This window comes from Maylandia zebra, linkage group LG9 (assembly GCF_041146795.1).
Source record: "Maylandia zebra isolate NMK-2024a linkage group LG9, Mzebra_GT3a, whole genome shotgun sequence".
NCBI classification, from domain to species: domain Eukaryota; kingdom Metazoa; phylum Chordata; class Actinopteri; order Cichliformes; family Cichlidae; genus Maylandia; species Maylandia zebra.
Genome location: NC_135175.1, coordinates 3,261,063 through 3,278,250, shown reverse-complemented (window position 1 = coordinate 3,278,250; position 17,188 = coordinate 3,261,063). Strand labels below are relative to the sequence as shown.

Here is a 17,188-nt window from a genome sequence, read left to right as displayed (position 1 = left end):
TTATGGGTTGTACGAACACTGTGCGCTATGTTTGCTAAGCTGCAGCCGTTCAACCGGGCTTATATGGTTGATGAAGAGAAGGTATATTAAAGAACACACTGTGGAATTCCCAATACCAGCGTGGGTGTGTATTCTTCCGCCTAGCCTGCTAGGTGTTTTGCCGCCTCTTCTCAACCACACAACACAACCCAACGTTACAACCTGCAGCGGAGTTTAGGTCCAGACACGGCTAGTGACGTCAGACTGAACAACCGGATACAGATAAATTTGTATTGTATTGATTCTTGTACTGTGACGTGACTGACGGAGGTTTGAAAAATCTGCTGCCACTTATTTGGGTTCAACTGCCACAAAGGCTCGACCGTCAGTGTAACATAAAGACGTATCATTGAGCGTTTACTCATCTTTATTGGAGGTGTTGCAGCACAGAAACTGTTTATTTTTAACTATCTTTAAAAAAAACCCTTGTGGATGTTGTGTGAGAGCTCTGTGTCACAAAGTTCTCCGATTTAGTGGGCAAAAATATCCTTTTGTTGTTTTGTGTGTTTGACTTGCTGTTTGAATGAATTGTTGGCCCCGCCCCTCCCGGAGCCTGGTTCAGCCGGAGGTTTCTTCCTGTTCAAAGGAAGTTTTTCCTTCTCACTGTCGCCAAAGTGCTTGTTGGCTTTCTCTCTGTATTGTAGGGTCTACCTTACAATACAAAGCACATTGAGGCGACTGTTTTGTTATTTGACATATTGTAAAATTAAAATTGAATTGAATATTCCTTCAAGTGTAGTTTGTTTTCCTTTCTGGACTTTTATATGTTTGCACAGTGCAGAAAAGTAAACACAACACCCATAGACACTGAAATGTGCACTCAATCAAAAATAATCATATCCCCATAAGCAAGTTACAGCTCGACAATTGAAACAGGGACACATTTTCCAATAACAATGACTCATGAGTCTGCAAACTAATTCCACGAACTCGAGCCCGATACAGGAGGCGTGATATCGATGGGCAGAGCTGGATTGGAATGTGATGTGCAGAAATGTCGGGTGTGGCAGATGCATGTCTTGCCAGTGATGATAAAATGACTTATAAATCACTATTTGAGAGGGAATTACTACACTCCCCTCTGTGAACCTCTTCGTAGACGTAATTTACAGGGAATAATGACCGTCTACCATCTTCTCCTCCTGGGACTTTTTCATAATCAAGTTTAATGAAGAACACTTAGAAAGAAAAATTGACCCAGTGCACCGACGTGGGTTTAATTTCATTCATTCATTCATCATAGGGACAATGTATGACACATTACCTTCTCCCAAAATATTGGCGCTGAGTCGCAGATGAGCCCGGCTGTGAATACTGACTGAGACAGCTCAGAAAGTTGCTCCCTGGGCTGACAGAAAAGCCAGCTTTGGCTCTCAAACATTTCCTGACAAGGCAACAATCAGTAATCGAGGTGAAGACGTTTGGCTGGAGCTGGTGGATGTTGCTCGTCATTAGTCTTCCCTGTCATAGATTTAGAGCCTCAAAGTTTAGTCTTTCTCAGTTTTTACTTTTGTGCTTTGTGGTTATTGCCCAGCCTCTTTTTTCACGTGGTGATTATTAAAGACGTGGCTCTGTGTCCACATTCTACACTAAAACAAAACAAACTGTCATCATTTATGTACAAAATTACATTTTGTAGCATTAAAAGCAGTTTCCTAGGAGTTGGGCCAGTTCTAGGTACAGTGTGGGCCGACGTGTGAGTCACTGACCAAAAACTAATCACAAGAGTCACGTCTGTCACTGCAGCGATACGGTGTTCTTCCCTTATCATAGCCTGAAGTCCTTGGGGAAGATTTATCATTCATGAGGAAGCTCTACAATAAAAATGACCAAAAAAAGTCAAACTGGTTTGTTTCTTTTTCAGATCCACAAATAAGAATCTGCCAGGCAGCAAAAATCTTGCTACCTTAATTTAAATGATTTATGCCACCCAAAGAAGCGAATCCTTCTCGACTCTCCTTTATCCAAAGCTCTCATAAAAAGTCCTCTGATGCACACCTCCCATCTGCAGCCTCCCCCTGAAAAATAGCTCTCTGTCCCTTAAAGGCCTTTTTCCTCATTATAACGGGCATGTCTAGCTTGAAATGCTGCCTTTCTAATGGCTTTTAAATGTGTTTGGAGATCTCTCGAGTGACTGTTATTTTTGTAGAAGAAGATAATGGTCACAGAGAAACTCTTTAAGAAGTCTCAATCTCAGGTCTCCACTTTTTGAAATGCTGTCTGTGTGAAATCAGTAAATACCTTACAGTGAACAGTCTCATCTGGAAGTTTCAAATCCAGCTGAACACGATGTCATGTTCATTTAGTCAATTATGACCTCTGTGTTTTATTCACAATCTGTGGCTTTAGTCCGTGTGTTTCTTTCTTCTTCAGTAAATGTTATGAGCAGTGTTTCCTGATAACAAAATCTCCGTAGCTTACAACATCTGCAACTAGACATTCAGTTTGTCCACAGGATTATATTCTTAAATGCTTCCACTTAAAAATAATAAATAGTTTTTATTCCAGTTACCTCAGATGAGCACACAGGCTGACTCACAGGATTATTATGATTATAATTCAACTTTTACATTACAATAAATGCTGTTCTGAACACCTTAATTATAAAACAGTTTAGTCCCGTTTAAAATAGCCTGATCACTGGCAAATATTTTGATTGAGTTTTTATTGACATGACAATCTTCCCGAGTAATATCAGTGCTGGATTTTCATCTCGGGCAGCATCAGGACCTGCTGACTGTCAGGTTTCTGGTCTTCAGGTGGAACAGTCAGGACGCTGAGTGACTGCAGAGGAACGTAGAAAATGTGACCTGCTGCTGAAAGCTAAAAATAAACAAAAGATTTTGCACATTTATTATGACAGACAATGGCATCAGCTCTTCAGCCACAAATGTTTCATCAGGACTCTCTGCAGCCTACGTAAAGGGGAAATTGTTTGCTAAAAACAGCAGTTAGTGTTCGACTTCTTGGAGCCTAAGAGAAAGTCAGCTTACTTAGGAAGATCTCTCCAGGAACAATTTAAATAGAATAAATAAAGACTTGGATTTAACTGAATTTAAAGTCAAACTGTGAAATAATCAGGGACGATGATGTGATGTGGTCACCGTGATTAATGCAGAGTTATTGCTTCAGTCAGACAACAGTTGGGATCACTTCTCTTCTACTCCAGCTCTCTCATGATCTTTCTCCAAATACCTGCATTCATTATTTCAGCTGTTTCATGCTTGTGTCCTATTTGTTTTCATTCTTTCTCCCCAAAGTCTTCCTCAGTGATCTTTTTACATCTGTTATATTCATCCTTTCTTTTCTCTTTCCTTCTTCCCACAGTGGGGCTAAGTGAAAGAAACAAGGAACATTCTCAGAAGCTTAATGCTCTTTAGTGGAAGCCATCTATCAAACTGGCAGACTGTCAGGCTAACACAGCACAAACACACTCCCACTCAGACTCTTTCATTTATGTTGTTTTCCTGTGTTAGCCAAAGACGCTCGAGATTTACCTTAAAGACACTTTTTATTCACAGCATATGAAACAGTGAGTGAGAGTCCTGAGTAAAGGAACATGTTTGAGTGTCTGTTTAAAGTGTTTTTAAAGCTCTCTTGATATCATATTTTGACACTGAGCAGAGGCCAGGGAGCAAAAGAGCTCCTTCTACAGTAAGTGGTTCACAGGAGAGACACTCTGTGGAAGAAGAGGCTGTTAGGGTTGCAGCTGCCGTGTCAAGTTTTGGACCTAATTACAAACAAACTTTAATTTCTATTGCATGTTAGTGTTATTTTAGCAGCAGAAGTGCCAGAAATCATGTGCCCCAAAAAGGACATGTGGTGCTGTTTGTTGGGTAGCAGCAGGCTGAAAGGTTTTTCTTTGTTTCAATTAATATTAGAATTGAAAATGAATAAATCTGAATCTCTTTGGAGATTCGGTTTGACAGAAGCAAGGACAGAATAGCTGCTAATATTAGCTTAATGTCTGAGTGGTTTTTGTCATTCAGGGCAGAAGCAGTCTGAAGAAAATGTGGAAATGCTGCCTCTGGTGGCTTTTGAAAGTTGTTACAATGAAGATACAGATTTGGATAAAACGACCTGGGCCAGGGAAGTCTGCCGTTGGCTGAAAAACCTTGCTTAGCTAGAGCGTCAACAAGACGTGAACGGGAACGAGCCTCCACCTTAAAATATTTGAATCCTCCTGAGTGTTCATAGGGTGACCAACCGTCCTCTTTTCCTCGGGCGCGTCCATTTTCACGTTCTGTCCGGGTTTTCCTACAGAGCATGTGTGACATCATCCCCGAGCTGCTGCTTTGTGAGTGGTTGTTCTGCGCTCACAGACGGGACAGACAGCGCGCTGATGATGTTTAAAAGATGTCAAAGCACAACTGCAGCTTTTCAGACGAACTGTCAAAGACATTTCCCTCGTACCATCCTGGTACTTGTTCTTTTACAGATGAGGCCTTATTTCGGTACCATTATTTAATCCCAGAGGTTTTTAAGTTATCTTTTTGCACTGTTGCATATGACATTTTTTATTTCACCATTCATTAACCGCACAGAGAAGGCATCATTTAAATATGTTAAAAGTTTCTTTAAGCAAACAGCATGATTAAAGTTTTTCTGGGCCAAGTGTTTTTTGGAAATCCAAATATGGTCACCGTAGCTTTCATTTAGGATAAATGCGATTAACCTGAGCTACCTGTTTCATTCATTCATTTGATCATATGTTGAGTTGGTGTTGCTGTGTTAGTGAAAAGTAAATAACTGAGCAGAAACCTTTGTCCTTTCACCCACAGGTCGCAAGTTTATCATAGCCAACGCCAGAGTGGAGAACTGCGCCATCATTTTCTGTAACGATGGCTTCTGCCACATGTGTGGCTACTCCAGGGCTGAGATCATGCAGAAGCCATGCGCGTGCAACTTCCTGTATGGACCTGACACCAAGCGACTGGCTATCGCCCAGATGGCGCAGGCCCTCCTGGGGTCGGAGGAGAGGAAGGTGGAGATCAACCTTTACCGAAAAGACGGTAGGAAAAACCAAACGATGCTGTGCTCGTCATTTCAGAGCTGTTTCTGCTCATGTGTGCACCTGTTTCTGGCCTGAGAGAGATGAAACTGCATTTAAGGGAATACAAGCAGATCATTTCTAATAGTGGCAGAAGAGTAAAGCTTGGTGTCAACTTTGTGTTGGGGACAGAAGGTGTGGTGTGCCAGAGAGGTTAGCATGCTAGCTGCTTTAATTGAGATGGCAGTAGCAGTAATACATGTTTGTTAGGTATATGTAGAAACATGTGGTATATTCATTGCTATCGTACTACACTCAACAAAAATATAAACGCAACACCTTTGTTACTGCTCCCATTCCCCATGGGATGGACGTAGAGACCTAAAATTCATTCCAGATACACAATATAACCATCCCTCCCAAACAGTGGTCACAAATCAGTCCAAATGTGTGGTAGTGGGCACATCTGCCATATTGAGATAATCCATCCCACCTCACAGGTGTGCCACATCAGGATGCTGATCTGACATCATGAGTAGTGCACAGGTGTACCTCAGACTGCCCACAACAAAAGGCCACCCTGGAATGTGCAGTTTTGTCTCACAGCAAAATGCCACAGATGCCACAAGCAATGAGGGAGCGTGCAATTGGCATGCTGACAGCAGGAATGTCAACCAGATCTGTCGCCCGTGCATTGAATGTTCATTTCTCAACCATAAGCCGTCTCCACAGGCGTTTCAGAGAATATGGCAGCACATCCAACCGGCCTCACCACCGCAGACCTCGTGTAACCACACCAGCCCAGGACCTCCACATCCAGCAGGTTCACCTCCAAGATCGTCTGAGACCAGCCACCCAGACAGCTGCTGGAACAATTGGTTTGCACAACCAAACAATTTCTGCACAAACTGTCAGAAACCGTCTCAGGGACGCTCAACTGCATGCCCGTCGTCCTCATCGGAGTCTTGACCTGACTCCAGCTCGTCGCCGTAACAGACTTGTGTGGGCAAATGCTCACATTCGATGGCGTCTGGCACGTTGGAGAGGTGTGCGCTTCACGGATGAATCATGGTTCACATTGTTCAGGGCAGATGGCAGCTGAGAATGTCCCAGTTCTTGCATGGCCAGCATACTCACCGGACATGTCACCCATTGAGCATGTTCGGGATGTGCTTGACCGCCGTATACGACAGCGTGTACCAGTTCCCACGAATATCCAACAACCTCGCACAGCCATTGAAGTGGAGTGGACCAACATTCCACAGGCCACAATTGACAATCTGATAGACTCCATGCGACGATGTGTTGCACTGCATGAGGCAAATGGTGGTCACACCAGATACTGACCGGTTCTGGGTCCCCAGACCCCCAATAGCGCAAAAAACTGCACATTCCAGGGTGGCCTTTTGTTGTGGGCAGTCTGAGGTACACCTGTGCACTACTCATGATGTCAGATCAGCATCCTGATGTGGCACACCTGTGAGGTGGGATGGATTATCTCAATATAGCAGATGTGCCCACTACCACACATTTGGACTGATTTGTGACCACTGTTTGGGAGGGATGGTTATATTGTGTATCTGGAATGAATTTTAGGTCTCTACGTCCATCCCATGGGGAATGGGAGCAGTAACAAAGGTGTTGCGTTTATATTTTTGTTGAGTGTATATTCCAGAATAAGAGAAGAGTCATTTTAGATTAATTTTTCAGAAGTCCATAAAATGAATCAGACGTGCAGATTATCCAGAATGAGATCTCCATATAGGATTGGTCAGGGCTCAGGTAACAACATCTGCCTCTGCTGCCACTGTTGGCTGAAGACAAAGGAACAGGAAAGGGGGAAGGTGTGTCTGGAGACAGTGGGAAAACTGGTAAAGGGAGAGGATCTGATTTGATGGAGAGAAGGAAGGTATATGTGTGTGCAAGGTCCTTCACTAGGCTGAAAGGAAGTAAGCTCGAGAGCATCAAAACACTCCACCATGGTGCAGATAGGAAGAGAGACGAGTAATGTTGGAGGAAGAGTATCTGAACAGTCTTGAGGTGAAGAGAGACGTGATTGTGAGGCTGAAGCTGGAAATTGAAGGTGTGATGTTAAATGCTGTCAGTGTGTATGCCCGACAAGTTGGATGTCATTTAGACGATGAGGTAAAGATGGTGTTAAAGAGACAAATGCAGAAGGACAGATAGTGTGTGTCTTATAGAAATGGCTGTGGTGAACACAGAAGAAGAAGAGGGAGGAACACAGGCTGACAAATGATACTGGAAGATGGTGCACACATTTAGATTATATCTTGTGCAGAAGGTGCAGTTTGAAAGAGATAGGAGGTTGCAATGTGATGTCAGGGTGTAGTTAGGCAGCATCAGGTAGTAGGTTGTAGAATGAGTTTGCAAATCAAGAAGATGAAGCGTGTGAAGGCAACGACGAGGATTAAATGGTGGAAGTTGAAGAAGGAAGAGTTGTGCTCAGTGTTTCGGGGAGGCAAGTCTGGGTACATAACAATAGAAGTCTTTCAGGTTGGTGCAGCACATGTGTGAGTGCAGAGTACATTAGATCGTCTTTGATAGACGTGCTGACAGAAGAAGCCAGGCAGGATTCTCTGTAAACCATGATGTCTGCAGATCTGTAGCGAGAGCAGGTGGAAGCCTGCAGAGGCGGAGGTATGCTCTGGAGAGAGGACGGATGGAATTCAGCAAAACAGAATCCGAGTGTGAATGAGAGGGAGACAGGTGTAGCTGTGAGGATGCAAGGAGGGGTGCAGCTTAAATATTTGGGGTCAATCACCCAAAGCAATGATGTGTGCACAACAGAGATAAAGACAAGTGCAGGCAGGGTGGAGTGGGTGGAGACTTGTGACAGAAGGATAGCAGCAAGCGTGACTCAGGTTCAGCTTTGGCTGCTTTTGAGTGGCGTGCACATCCACAGACGTCTTTCTGCTGTAGGCCAGCACCGTGTCCTTCCTCTGTATCTTATTTATTTTTTATTTTAACTTGAATTAAGGTTGAAGTAGAGCCCATGGAAATGAATACATATTGATTTGATTAAGTTAACTGTAATCATAGTTCTCATCATCAGTCCAACAGCAGGCCAGTTTCAGCCGATTCCTTCAGTCAGCCTCGAGCGACTGTCAAAGCTTCTCACTTTGTTTCTGTGTTGTGTAGGGAACATTTGGCACATGATAGCTCATGTTTTTGTCTAAGTTTGTGTGAATAGTTTGACTGCTGTTTAGTCCATGTTTTCATTTGTGTCTTTAGCAACAAACTTAGTGCCAGATTTTTTCCTTTTTTCCTTTTGAGCAGCACAAACGTTTGGGACGGAGAGTATGGTGCGTGTGGTCTGTTTCCAGATGGCATTTAATATAAATGTGGTTGATTATTACTGAGTGAGACAACAATTAAATAGCCATCTGTTCTTTTTCATGCTACAACTGTTTTAATGAAATAGCAGTGTGATTAAAAGAGCTCACCTGAACGCACATTAGAGGAAGATAAACATGTCAAACCCTTGGAGAAGTCCGTCCTACCACACGAATGTATTTCTGATGATCGTGATAAAGAGGCGCGTGGTAATAAAGAAAGCAACTCCCTGGGCTACGGCCAGAGCATCTGCTGGATGTTTTCCACCTGTAGACGGACAACAGAGCAGCAGAAGAGAGGGGGCTTAGGTGGAGGAAAAGAAGGCCGAAGGGAAAAGTGGTGACTAAGAAACAGGAAGACGCCACAGCTCTGAGAAGCTCGGAACAACCATTGGGTGAGAGGTGGGAGAAACAAAGTGGGAGCATGAGACAGAGAGAGAAGCAGCGTGTCATGGTCTGGGTAGTTTTCCACGGCATCGGCTCCTCCCCGCTGGGTGGAGTCTTTGTTGTTCCTCACCTGATGGCAATCATACCTGCGCACTCAACTGGTCTTCGCCAGATTATCTGCCAACTTTACATCTGAAACCCACCTACCACCTACCTACCTTTTTGAACTGCCAGTCTCTCCTGCCTGCCTCCCTGCATTGCATGCAGCACCCACCTGGACCTCTCCTGCCTTCCTCCTCCAAGCAACCCCCACCTGCAAGCTTTGCCCAGTCCCTGCACCCAGTTATCCCTGCCATCTAGTCATAGTCATAGTTTTTCTCTCGCCTCAGACGTCTAGTTTATGTTCCTTAATTCTAGTCTGAGATTTCTGTTAGCTTCTGAGCATTGTGAAGAAAGACTCTTTTTGTTACACTGCACCTCTAGCCTCCGGGTTTGAAACTACACTTGAGTCCATCCCATTTCCACTGTGCAATGACACAGCGACCGTTATGTGAAAGTGAGAAGGAAAGGAGAGAAGAGGTGGAGCCTGCTGTGTGCTCTGTAGTGATGTTTATGAGGAGCTCTCTGCCAGCTCCGCTCCTCACAGATCTCTCTTTCCACTGTTTACACCAGTCGCACACAAAGAACCCAGTGAAAGCTACAATATGTCCACCATGCTAACAACACATAGCATTTAGCTTTTCTGACTTTAATGCCTGCATAGCTTTGGCCGCTGCTGGCACAGTGCAATATCCTCAGTATACCCTTTTACTGCAGACAGAAGAAAAATGATCATATTAACTAAAATGGAATAGCACTGTAATTAAGAAGTGACTCACGTAATGACCATGCTCAAAGCACTGACTAATCATATATCCACAAAGTATCATACTTGGAGGTAACGAGAGGTCACCGAGGTGTCGCTGGCACAGAGGGACAGTGGACAGCCTCACACCATATCGAATATTACAAGTAGGTTTTCGTATGATTCAAGTGCAACTATCATTTTTCATGCAGGGATGAGTCCTGCTCTACTCACAGTTGATTTCTGCCCAGGTCTTGAAGATTATCGTACATTGTAAGCAGGTAATTAACCATGTATGGTGTTTCCTCCAGCTTATGTTTAAATAGTTTCACAGTCACAGCAGCTTCCCTGCAGCAGCCTGGGCCTCATTCACTAATATTTGAGTGGAAATGTTCTTAGCCTGTGCAAACCTGCATCTCATTTATGAAACCTGAAGCCTGTTCTGTTCTTGCCACGCTCCGTATGTTAGTGAATCAGAATCGTCTTGAACCAGCAGCCTGCACCTCCAAGGCAAGAGATCAGGAGAAAGTCTGACTGTGAAAATGTGAACAGCAGTGACTGAGGTCCAAAGGGGAAAGCAGAGGAGGCACAGCTTTCCAAAGTATTTCCACGGAAATGACGGCAATTTAAAAAGAATAAATAACGAGCTGAGTGTCGTTTCCTCTGGCAGACTCTTGGTGGCTCAAGTCCAAAAGGAGTTTGAAAAAGACAAACAGGCTACAAGGTGGAGGACACAGACCATGTGATCTGTCAGCCTGCGAGGAGAAACTCACTGCAATAATCAAACAATGATAGAAGTTATTTTCAAAGATAGATAAGAACATGTAAGGTACAATAAGATGAGATAGGAGACACTGTAACACATGTTTAAACTGACAGACGAATCCCAGTCATGTGGACGCTGCACGTGTCGCGGTAAAGAGAGGAGCTGTCGATTTACCTGATCGATCAATGTTCCTGCTGCAAATGAGCTTTCTCTGCATGGTGGACGTGTTTCTTAGAAGTAGAGCCGCTGCTCTTCCCCATCACAAGGCGTCACCACCCAAGTGAGGGGTTGTCCTACTTGGACCGGGACATGATGGAGAGATTACATCTCTACGATGACCTGTGTCACGGCTGCGGCATGAGTGAATGGACCCAAATGCAGGCCCTGACCTGATGCGAGTGAGCTTTATTTACAAGGTGAGGATACAAACAGAAACAGAGATGGCATGTGCAGAAACTAAAGGAAACCTAAACTGGGAAAATTAAGAAACAAGGAACCAGAACCAACAAACCTGAAGTACGAGGGGACTTAGAGCAGAAGCAACACAGGAAATCACAGAACTCAGAGACACGATACTGACAGAGAACAGAGGGAACCCACGGGCAGGGATGACTACACACTGAACAGAAGGAGCACAGAACCAAAGAACTAGAACACAAGAAACGCGGAAGAACGAAGGAGCTAGGAATCAAAACCAAGAGACGAGCAAGGATAAATAATACAAAACAGACTCAGGACCATGACAACCTGGGAAGACTTCAGGGTTTCCCTGGATGAGCTGGACGAGGTGACTGGTGAAAAGGTTGTCAGGGTTTCTCTGCTGCTACCACGGCAACCCGTTCCCTCCCCCCAAAAAATGGATGGGTGGAGGTTAAAGCCTGCACCTTCTTATTGAGCATTTTAGAGCTTAAGGTGTTTTTGTTTACAGTTTGAAAATATAAAAAAAAAGAAACAACAAGAACAATAATAATGTGTATTATTATTAGTAGTAGCCTGTTCATTTTAAGGCAGCAAAGATGTCATTTGTTCTGTAGAGGAAGCTGTGATTGAGAGCAGCTCACCTCTCATTAATGTTCGAGGGTAAAAGGTCTAAACATGAAACCTTTGATGTTTGCAGTGATACAAAGTGTCAAACAGAGCTTTATATGTCATTTTAATAATAAACCATCTTTATTCTTAATCAAGAATAAAGATTATTAAGAATAAAGATGATGTATCTGCTCATATATCCACATGTGGAGTGGCGTGTTTGTGCAAATGTGGCCTTGTAAGGAGAGAGGCAGGTAGACCTGGGTGAGTCCCCATTGGCTGCCCACAGGCTGCACTGCCTGCTGGGTAAGACCCACAGGATCAGAGATTAGGACTTTTTACAGACTTCCTGTATCGGGGTGCTGTGGGTCCAAAGATCAACAGTTTGCATGCAAACCAACTGAGATAAGAAATTATTGATAAATCACAGATTTGTGTGGGAAACATTTGTACTCATGAGCTACGCAGAATTGTGCAAACGCATTGTTAGTAAGTGTATTCAAGCCCATTGTTCCAGAAGTCCTACAGCCTTCATACTGAGAGAGCTCACACAGTATAGACTGTTTTGGGGCAGGTATGCTCGTAGTGTCTCCTGCATCAGCCATAATCACACATAGGGCTGGGTATCATCACTGATTTCTAGAATCGATTCTATTCACAAGGTCCTGAATCGATTCGATCCACAGTTCGATTCAAATTGATTCGATTCGATTCGATTTGTATCTGGGAAATTTTGCCTCAGACAGTCAGAAATATTCTAATTCAGATCAGTACATTTACATATTTTTGTATGTATAAAAAGGAAGCTGACACTTTCCAGACTTTATCAAAGGTGTGAGCGTCACAGCAGATGCCTTTGTGTCAAAGTAGCTGAAGATAAAACAGAAAAACATGAAGGTGATTTTCCTGGCCTGGGATTTTATACAAATGTTCTGCAGTACATCAAAAACAAAAGAAAACCATTAATCAACATATGAACGTTACCTCTGATGTTACAAAGGTTTTATTAGAGACACGGCGTTTTGCATTTTGTATACTTTTAAAAAGTTTAAATTTGTTCAGAAGCCTGTTGAACGGCAGAAATAACGGTAGACTTGTGCGTAACAAGCAAGCGAATAATGCAGAAAACAGATTTTTAGACAGGAAACTGTTCTTGAAGTACAGAGAAGGAGAGGGAGAGAGAGAGCTGTGCATGACGTGTGATTTTATCCTGGTGGAAGCAAAACAGCAAAAGTCAGAGGGAATCCATGACGATGTTTATGTGAAGCGTAGTTTGGATCTTCTTTTGCTGCTGGTTCAGTCAATGTTGTTTGGAGAGAGATAAAACTAACAGCTTTAGAAGCAGCACAAAAAGGGCGTGAACACAAAGCGCCGACCCGCCAAAACATCAGAATCAGCGAGCTGTCGGCTTTCAGCCGCGACCGTGTTCGTGCCGTCGGGTGAGAAAGTCACATCTCACTGATTCTGATCTTTGTGTTTAGGTCTTTGTGCAGAAGCCGTGTACCTGCTTTGTGAGGTTTCACCTGAGATTCTGGAATTTTGGGCAAAATACATTTATATAAAAAAATAGATCCAGGATTTTAATGAATCGATATCACGTTATCCAAGCCAGAATCGATTTTAATCGATGAATCAATTATTAAAACCCGCCCCTAATACACACATGCACGCTCACTATGACACAAATAGAGAATCTTAGCTAACTGGGGGAGGCCTCCTTCACACTGCTGATCGAACACTGCGGACACACCTCATCCATAATGCACACAGAGAGGAAACACTATGCCACCTCCTCTTGTCCCTGTGCCTTCATCCCCCCCCCTCCCTCCCCCTCCTTTTGAAAGGCAAAAGGGGAAAAGTAAAAATGCCTCTCCTCTGATGTTGAGCAGTAACCCAAGCAACCGATGTGCAAGCACGTGTTTTACATGAAATGAGGCCATGACCCACACGTACATGCTTACAGAGAATACACACACACACACACACACACACACACACACACACACACACACACACACACACGTGCTGTTCACACACAGACTTTGTCTAACCACATTTATCTAGTACCGGGCCTAGGCATGAGCCTTCACAATGATGGATCTCCCTTCTCACTCTCACACTCAATTGTCACCAGTGGCTCCCCAGTTTAATCAGTCATGCTGTCCAAGTAAAGTACAATAGGAACATGTGCACACATGTAGTATGTAGAAAAAGGCTTAGATACAGGTCAGGTGACTTTTCCAGAAGAGTACTACCTCTAAGGCGTTGAATGCCTGTGTTGAATGTCACAACAACGCAGCAACAACAGGCACAAATAGACACAGGTTTGCATTAGTCGAATGGATAAACTACCGTATTTTCTGCACTATAAGGCTCACTTAAAATCAACAGTGTGCTTTATGTATGAATTCTGGTTGTTCTTACTGACCTCGAACCAATTTTATGTGGTAAAAATCAAAAATCTGTCAAAAATGTTTTAGTACGACTTTGGTAGCTACGAAGCCGCACCGCTTGATGGATTGTTGGAGCATTACAGCTGCGGTAGTCAGGAGCCTCACGGAGTAATCTGGGTCCAAAACTCCATCGGCTGCAGGTCCCAAAGTCAAACAAACACTGAGAGTTAAAAACTTTCATCCTTAATAAAATGATCAGTGTTGCTGCTTTACCAGGTGTAACTATGAAGTTTAACATCCAGGCATCCATGAAAACAGGATTTATTACATTTAACAGAGTTAGAAGTTAGCAGGAAGTTAGCTCGCTAGTTTCCACCTAACCATGATATAGCATGTTCTGACTGAGATCACTTCCAACATAAATGAAGACAGAAAACTAAACAGCGGTCTTCGTAGACCGTGAAGGCCGGGTCCTCCAAAGGATGTGGCCTAGGTTTTGGGACACAGCTATAATGATGTGCTACGTGATCGCTAGCGACACAGCTATGTTAGCATAACATAAACAGTGAAGCTGGAGGATGAATGCTAACATTTTTCCCCTCGATAAAAGTTAACGTGAGTGTTCTCGGTGGTCAGGGACAAATGCAATCGCATGGCAGGATGCTGTAAACGGACCAAACTTCAGTCAGGAGAACAACTGAGATAATCCATCCACAATATGAGGTTAGTCATTAATGTACTGCAACAACGTGGAAACAGAGCAGCTGCAGAGAATTCAACATTAATGAATCAATGGTAGGAAAGTGGAGGAAGCAAGAAGAATGAGTTGAGTAAAGTTTGACTTATCTGTTTCCAGAGGTGGGACCAAGTCATTGTTTTGCAAGTCTCAAGTAAGTCTCAAGTCTTTATCCTCAAGTCTCAAGTAAGTCTCAAGTAATGTCAGGCAAGTCAGAGTCGAGTCTCAAGTCACTGGTGTAAAAGTCCAAGTAAAGTCACAAGTCTGAAATTTTGAATTTCAAGTCCTTTCGAGTCTTTAAAAAAAAAAAAGAAAAAAAGCATGTTGCAGTTATGCTAAATGTAAATATTAGACCATGTAATTTTTAAATCTGTGTTTTTCTCAACACATGACAAAATAGTGAACAATATCAAGTCTTTTCAAGTAAACCGGTTCAAGTCCAATTCAAGTCCCAGGTCATTGGTGTAAAAGTCCAAGTCAAGTCACAAGTCTTAGAACATTTTTTCAAGTCAAGTCTAAAGTCATAAAATTAATGACTCGAGTCCAAGTCATGTGACTCGAGTCCACACCTCTGGTTTTTGCCGCTTAATGCTTAATCCGAAAAATACGGTAGGAGTCAGTTTTAACTTAATAGAAATTCTTTTGTTCAGTTCAATTCAAGTTTTAGTTCTGTAGTACCAAATCATAATAAGCACTTTATATTGTAATGTAAAGAGGCTACAGTAATTGTGGATAACGTTTAGCAGAGGTCACCTCTGTCTGTCCTCTTGATCTCAGCTCGAGCTCACGCCCTAACCTTTCGTTCCTTGTGTCTCACTTAGTCCTTCCTATTGTCGTTGTTCTTTTAGCTCCAGTTGCTCGGCTTCACTCTCTCAGCCTTTGTCCACTGTATTATTCACACTCAGCTGTCTCCCTATCTTTCTGTCCCTCTCTGCCCCTCCAGCAGAGAAGAAAACATTACGCAGCATCAGCCAGCAGCAATGTGGGTTCTGATATAGGAAATCTGTATCAAGGAGCTATGAAGTTCCCTGTGATAAGCTAGAAGGGTGTGACTGTTCCTACTGCTGCAGGAACACTGCTGCTGCAAAAAGGAAGTGCCAGACAATCCTTCAGAATAGGACAAGTGACAGAAATGTCAGAATAAGACTGCCTGTGCTTTCCCAAAGCTAGGACATGGGCTAACATACACAACCATAACCAGTCCATCCCATATACACATGCTTTAATGTAAAAGAGGAATTTTCATTTTCATCTAAGGTAATCTAATCAAAGCTAATCTAGTAAAATTGATTGTTAACACAGCTGGATTCTTCCGCAGGTCTGTTCAGATAAAAGTGCACTGGACGCACCGTCTCACTCTTCTTCTGCAGGAAATGAAATGATTGATTGCTGCCTACTTCAGTCAGTTCAAAAACATCAGGGAGAGAAAGAAAAATATAAAGAAATTCGTTTGTAAATGGCAGAAAATACCAAGTTAATATGTTTATTAGACACCTCTAGTGTGGCAACTTGGCATTTAATTTAATGCAAATTAAAATGAAAAAGAAGCGAGTTCAGGTCTGTGCTGCAGGAGCACGGACTGTGTGCTGATCTGTGTTGTGTTACGACTGGCTCAGATAGTTTATTAGCAGCACAGTGGACAAAGGCAAAGCGCTCCAAAGTACAAATTACCAAAATGATTGTATAAATAAATAATTTCATAAATTTTCTGTGCATTGCCAGTTTAACCTCCTAGGACCCGGATACATCACATTTTGGGTTATTTAGACCAAAATACTCAATTTTGCTCTACAAGGGCCTGATATCCACTCACGAGGACATTATACTGCTACTGTTCTATTGAAATTTTAAACGAATATCCTCATATGTGGCTCTCATTTTTCTTAGAAACAAAAATAAGGTAAAAAAAAAAAGTAGTGCAAACTTGATTCCAGCTTTGTCACATTTACCCTTCGATCTTTTCAGGCTGCTCTAAAAGTCAGTGTGTGTTTGCTTTCATGACAAGCTGGGTCTTCATTTTCCCAACAGCCAGGCTGTTTAGATGCTGCTGGCTTTGGACACACAGCAGATCACTGATGATCAGGAGTTGCACAATATTAATACTCTGGAAAACGGAGAAATAAGCACACGTGTGTTCAGACAACATGTGAATACTGTCTGAATGCTAATCTCACACCTCTGTGGCCCTGAATGAAACTGTAGCTCCTTGACTGGTTGCACAGTCATAACAAGAAAGCTGTTAAAGAAACACAGCTGACTATCAGCTTTCTTCTAGAAAACCTTGAGATTCTGAGGGACGGTCTGGGGCATCACCACCCCTGCATTTTTTCACCTACTGCAAGTGCCACTGATAACGCCTCCAGGCATTATGAAAGGACTCTTGAGCTTGTTGGTGGGCCTTGAAGAGTAGCAGGTGTCTATTAGACATCATGAGAGTGCTAACAGCATTGTGCCTTCATAATGCAGCGAGCCCAGAGGAGCAGGCAGTCCTCTGTGATGGGGGACTCTTGATTGCCTAGCAGCAGTAGCTAAGCAAAGCACTTAGAGACCTGCAGCCTCTCAAGAGAGGTTAGCATTCTTAGCTGTTGATTGCTATGGTGAACCCACCTCCAGCTGTAAGAGGACATAAGGCACACACACACACACACACA

At 43.1% G+C, this 17,188-nt stretch overlaps 1 protein-coding gene across 1 annotated transcript in view; it reads left to right on the top strand.

The window, feature by feature from the left end:
* Nucleotides 1-17,188, top strand: part of kcnh2b (potassium voltage-gated channel, subfamily H (eag-related), member 2b) — a 255,409-nt gene that overhangs the window by 18,987 nt on the left and 219,234 nt on the right. The window contains exon 2 of the mRNA XM_012924041.4: nt 4,821-5,051. Within this exon, the coding sequence (XP_012779495.2) occupies nt 4,821-5,051 (231 nt within the window). The remainder of the gene's footprint in view (nt 1-4,820; nt 5,052-17,188) is intronic.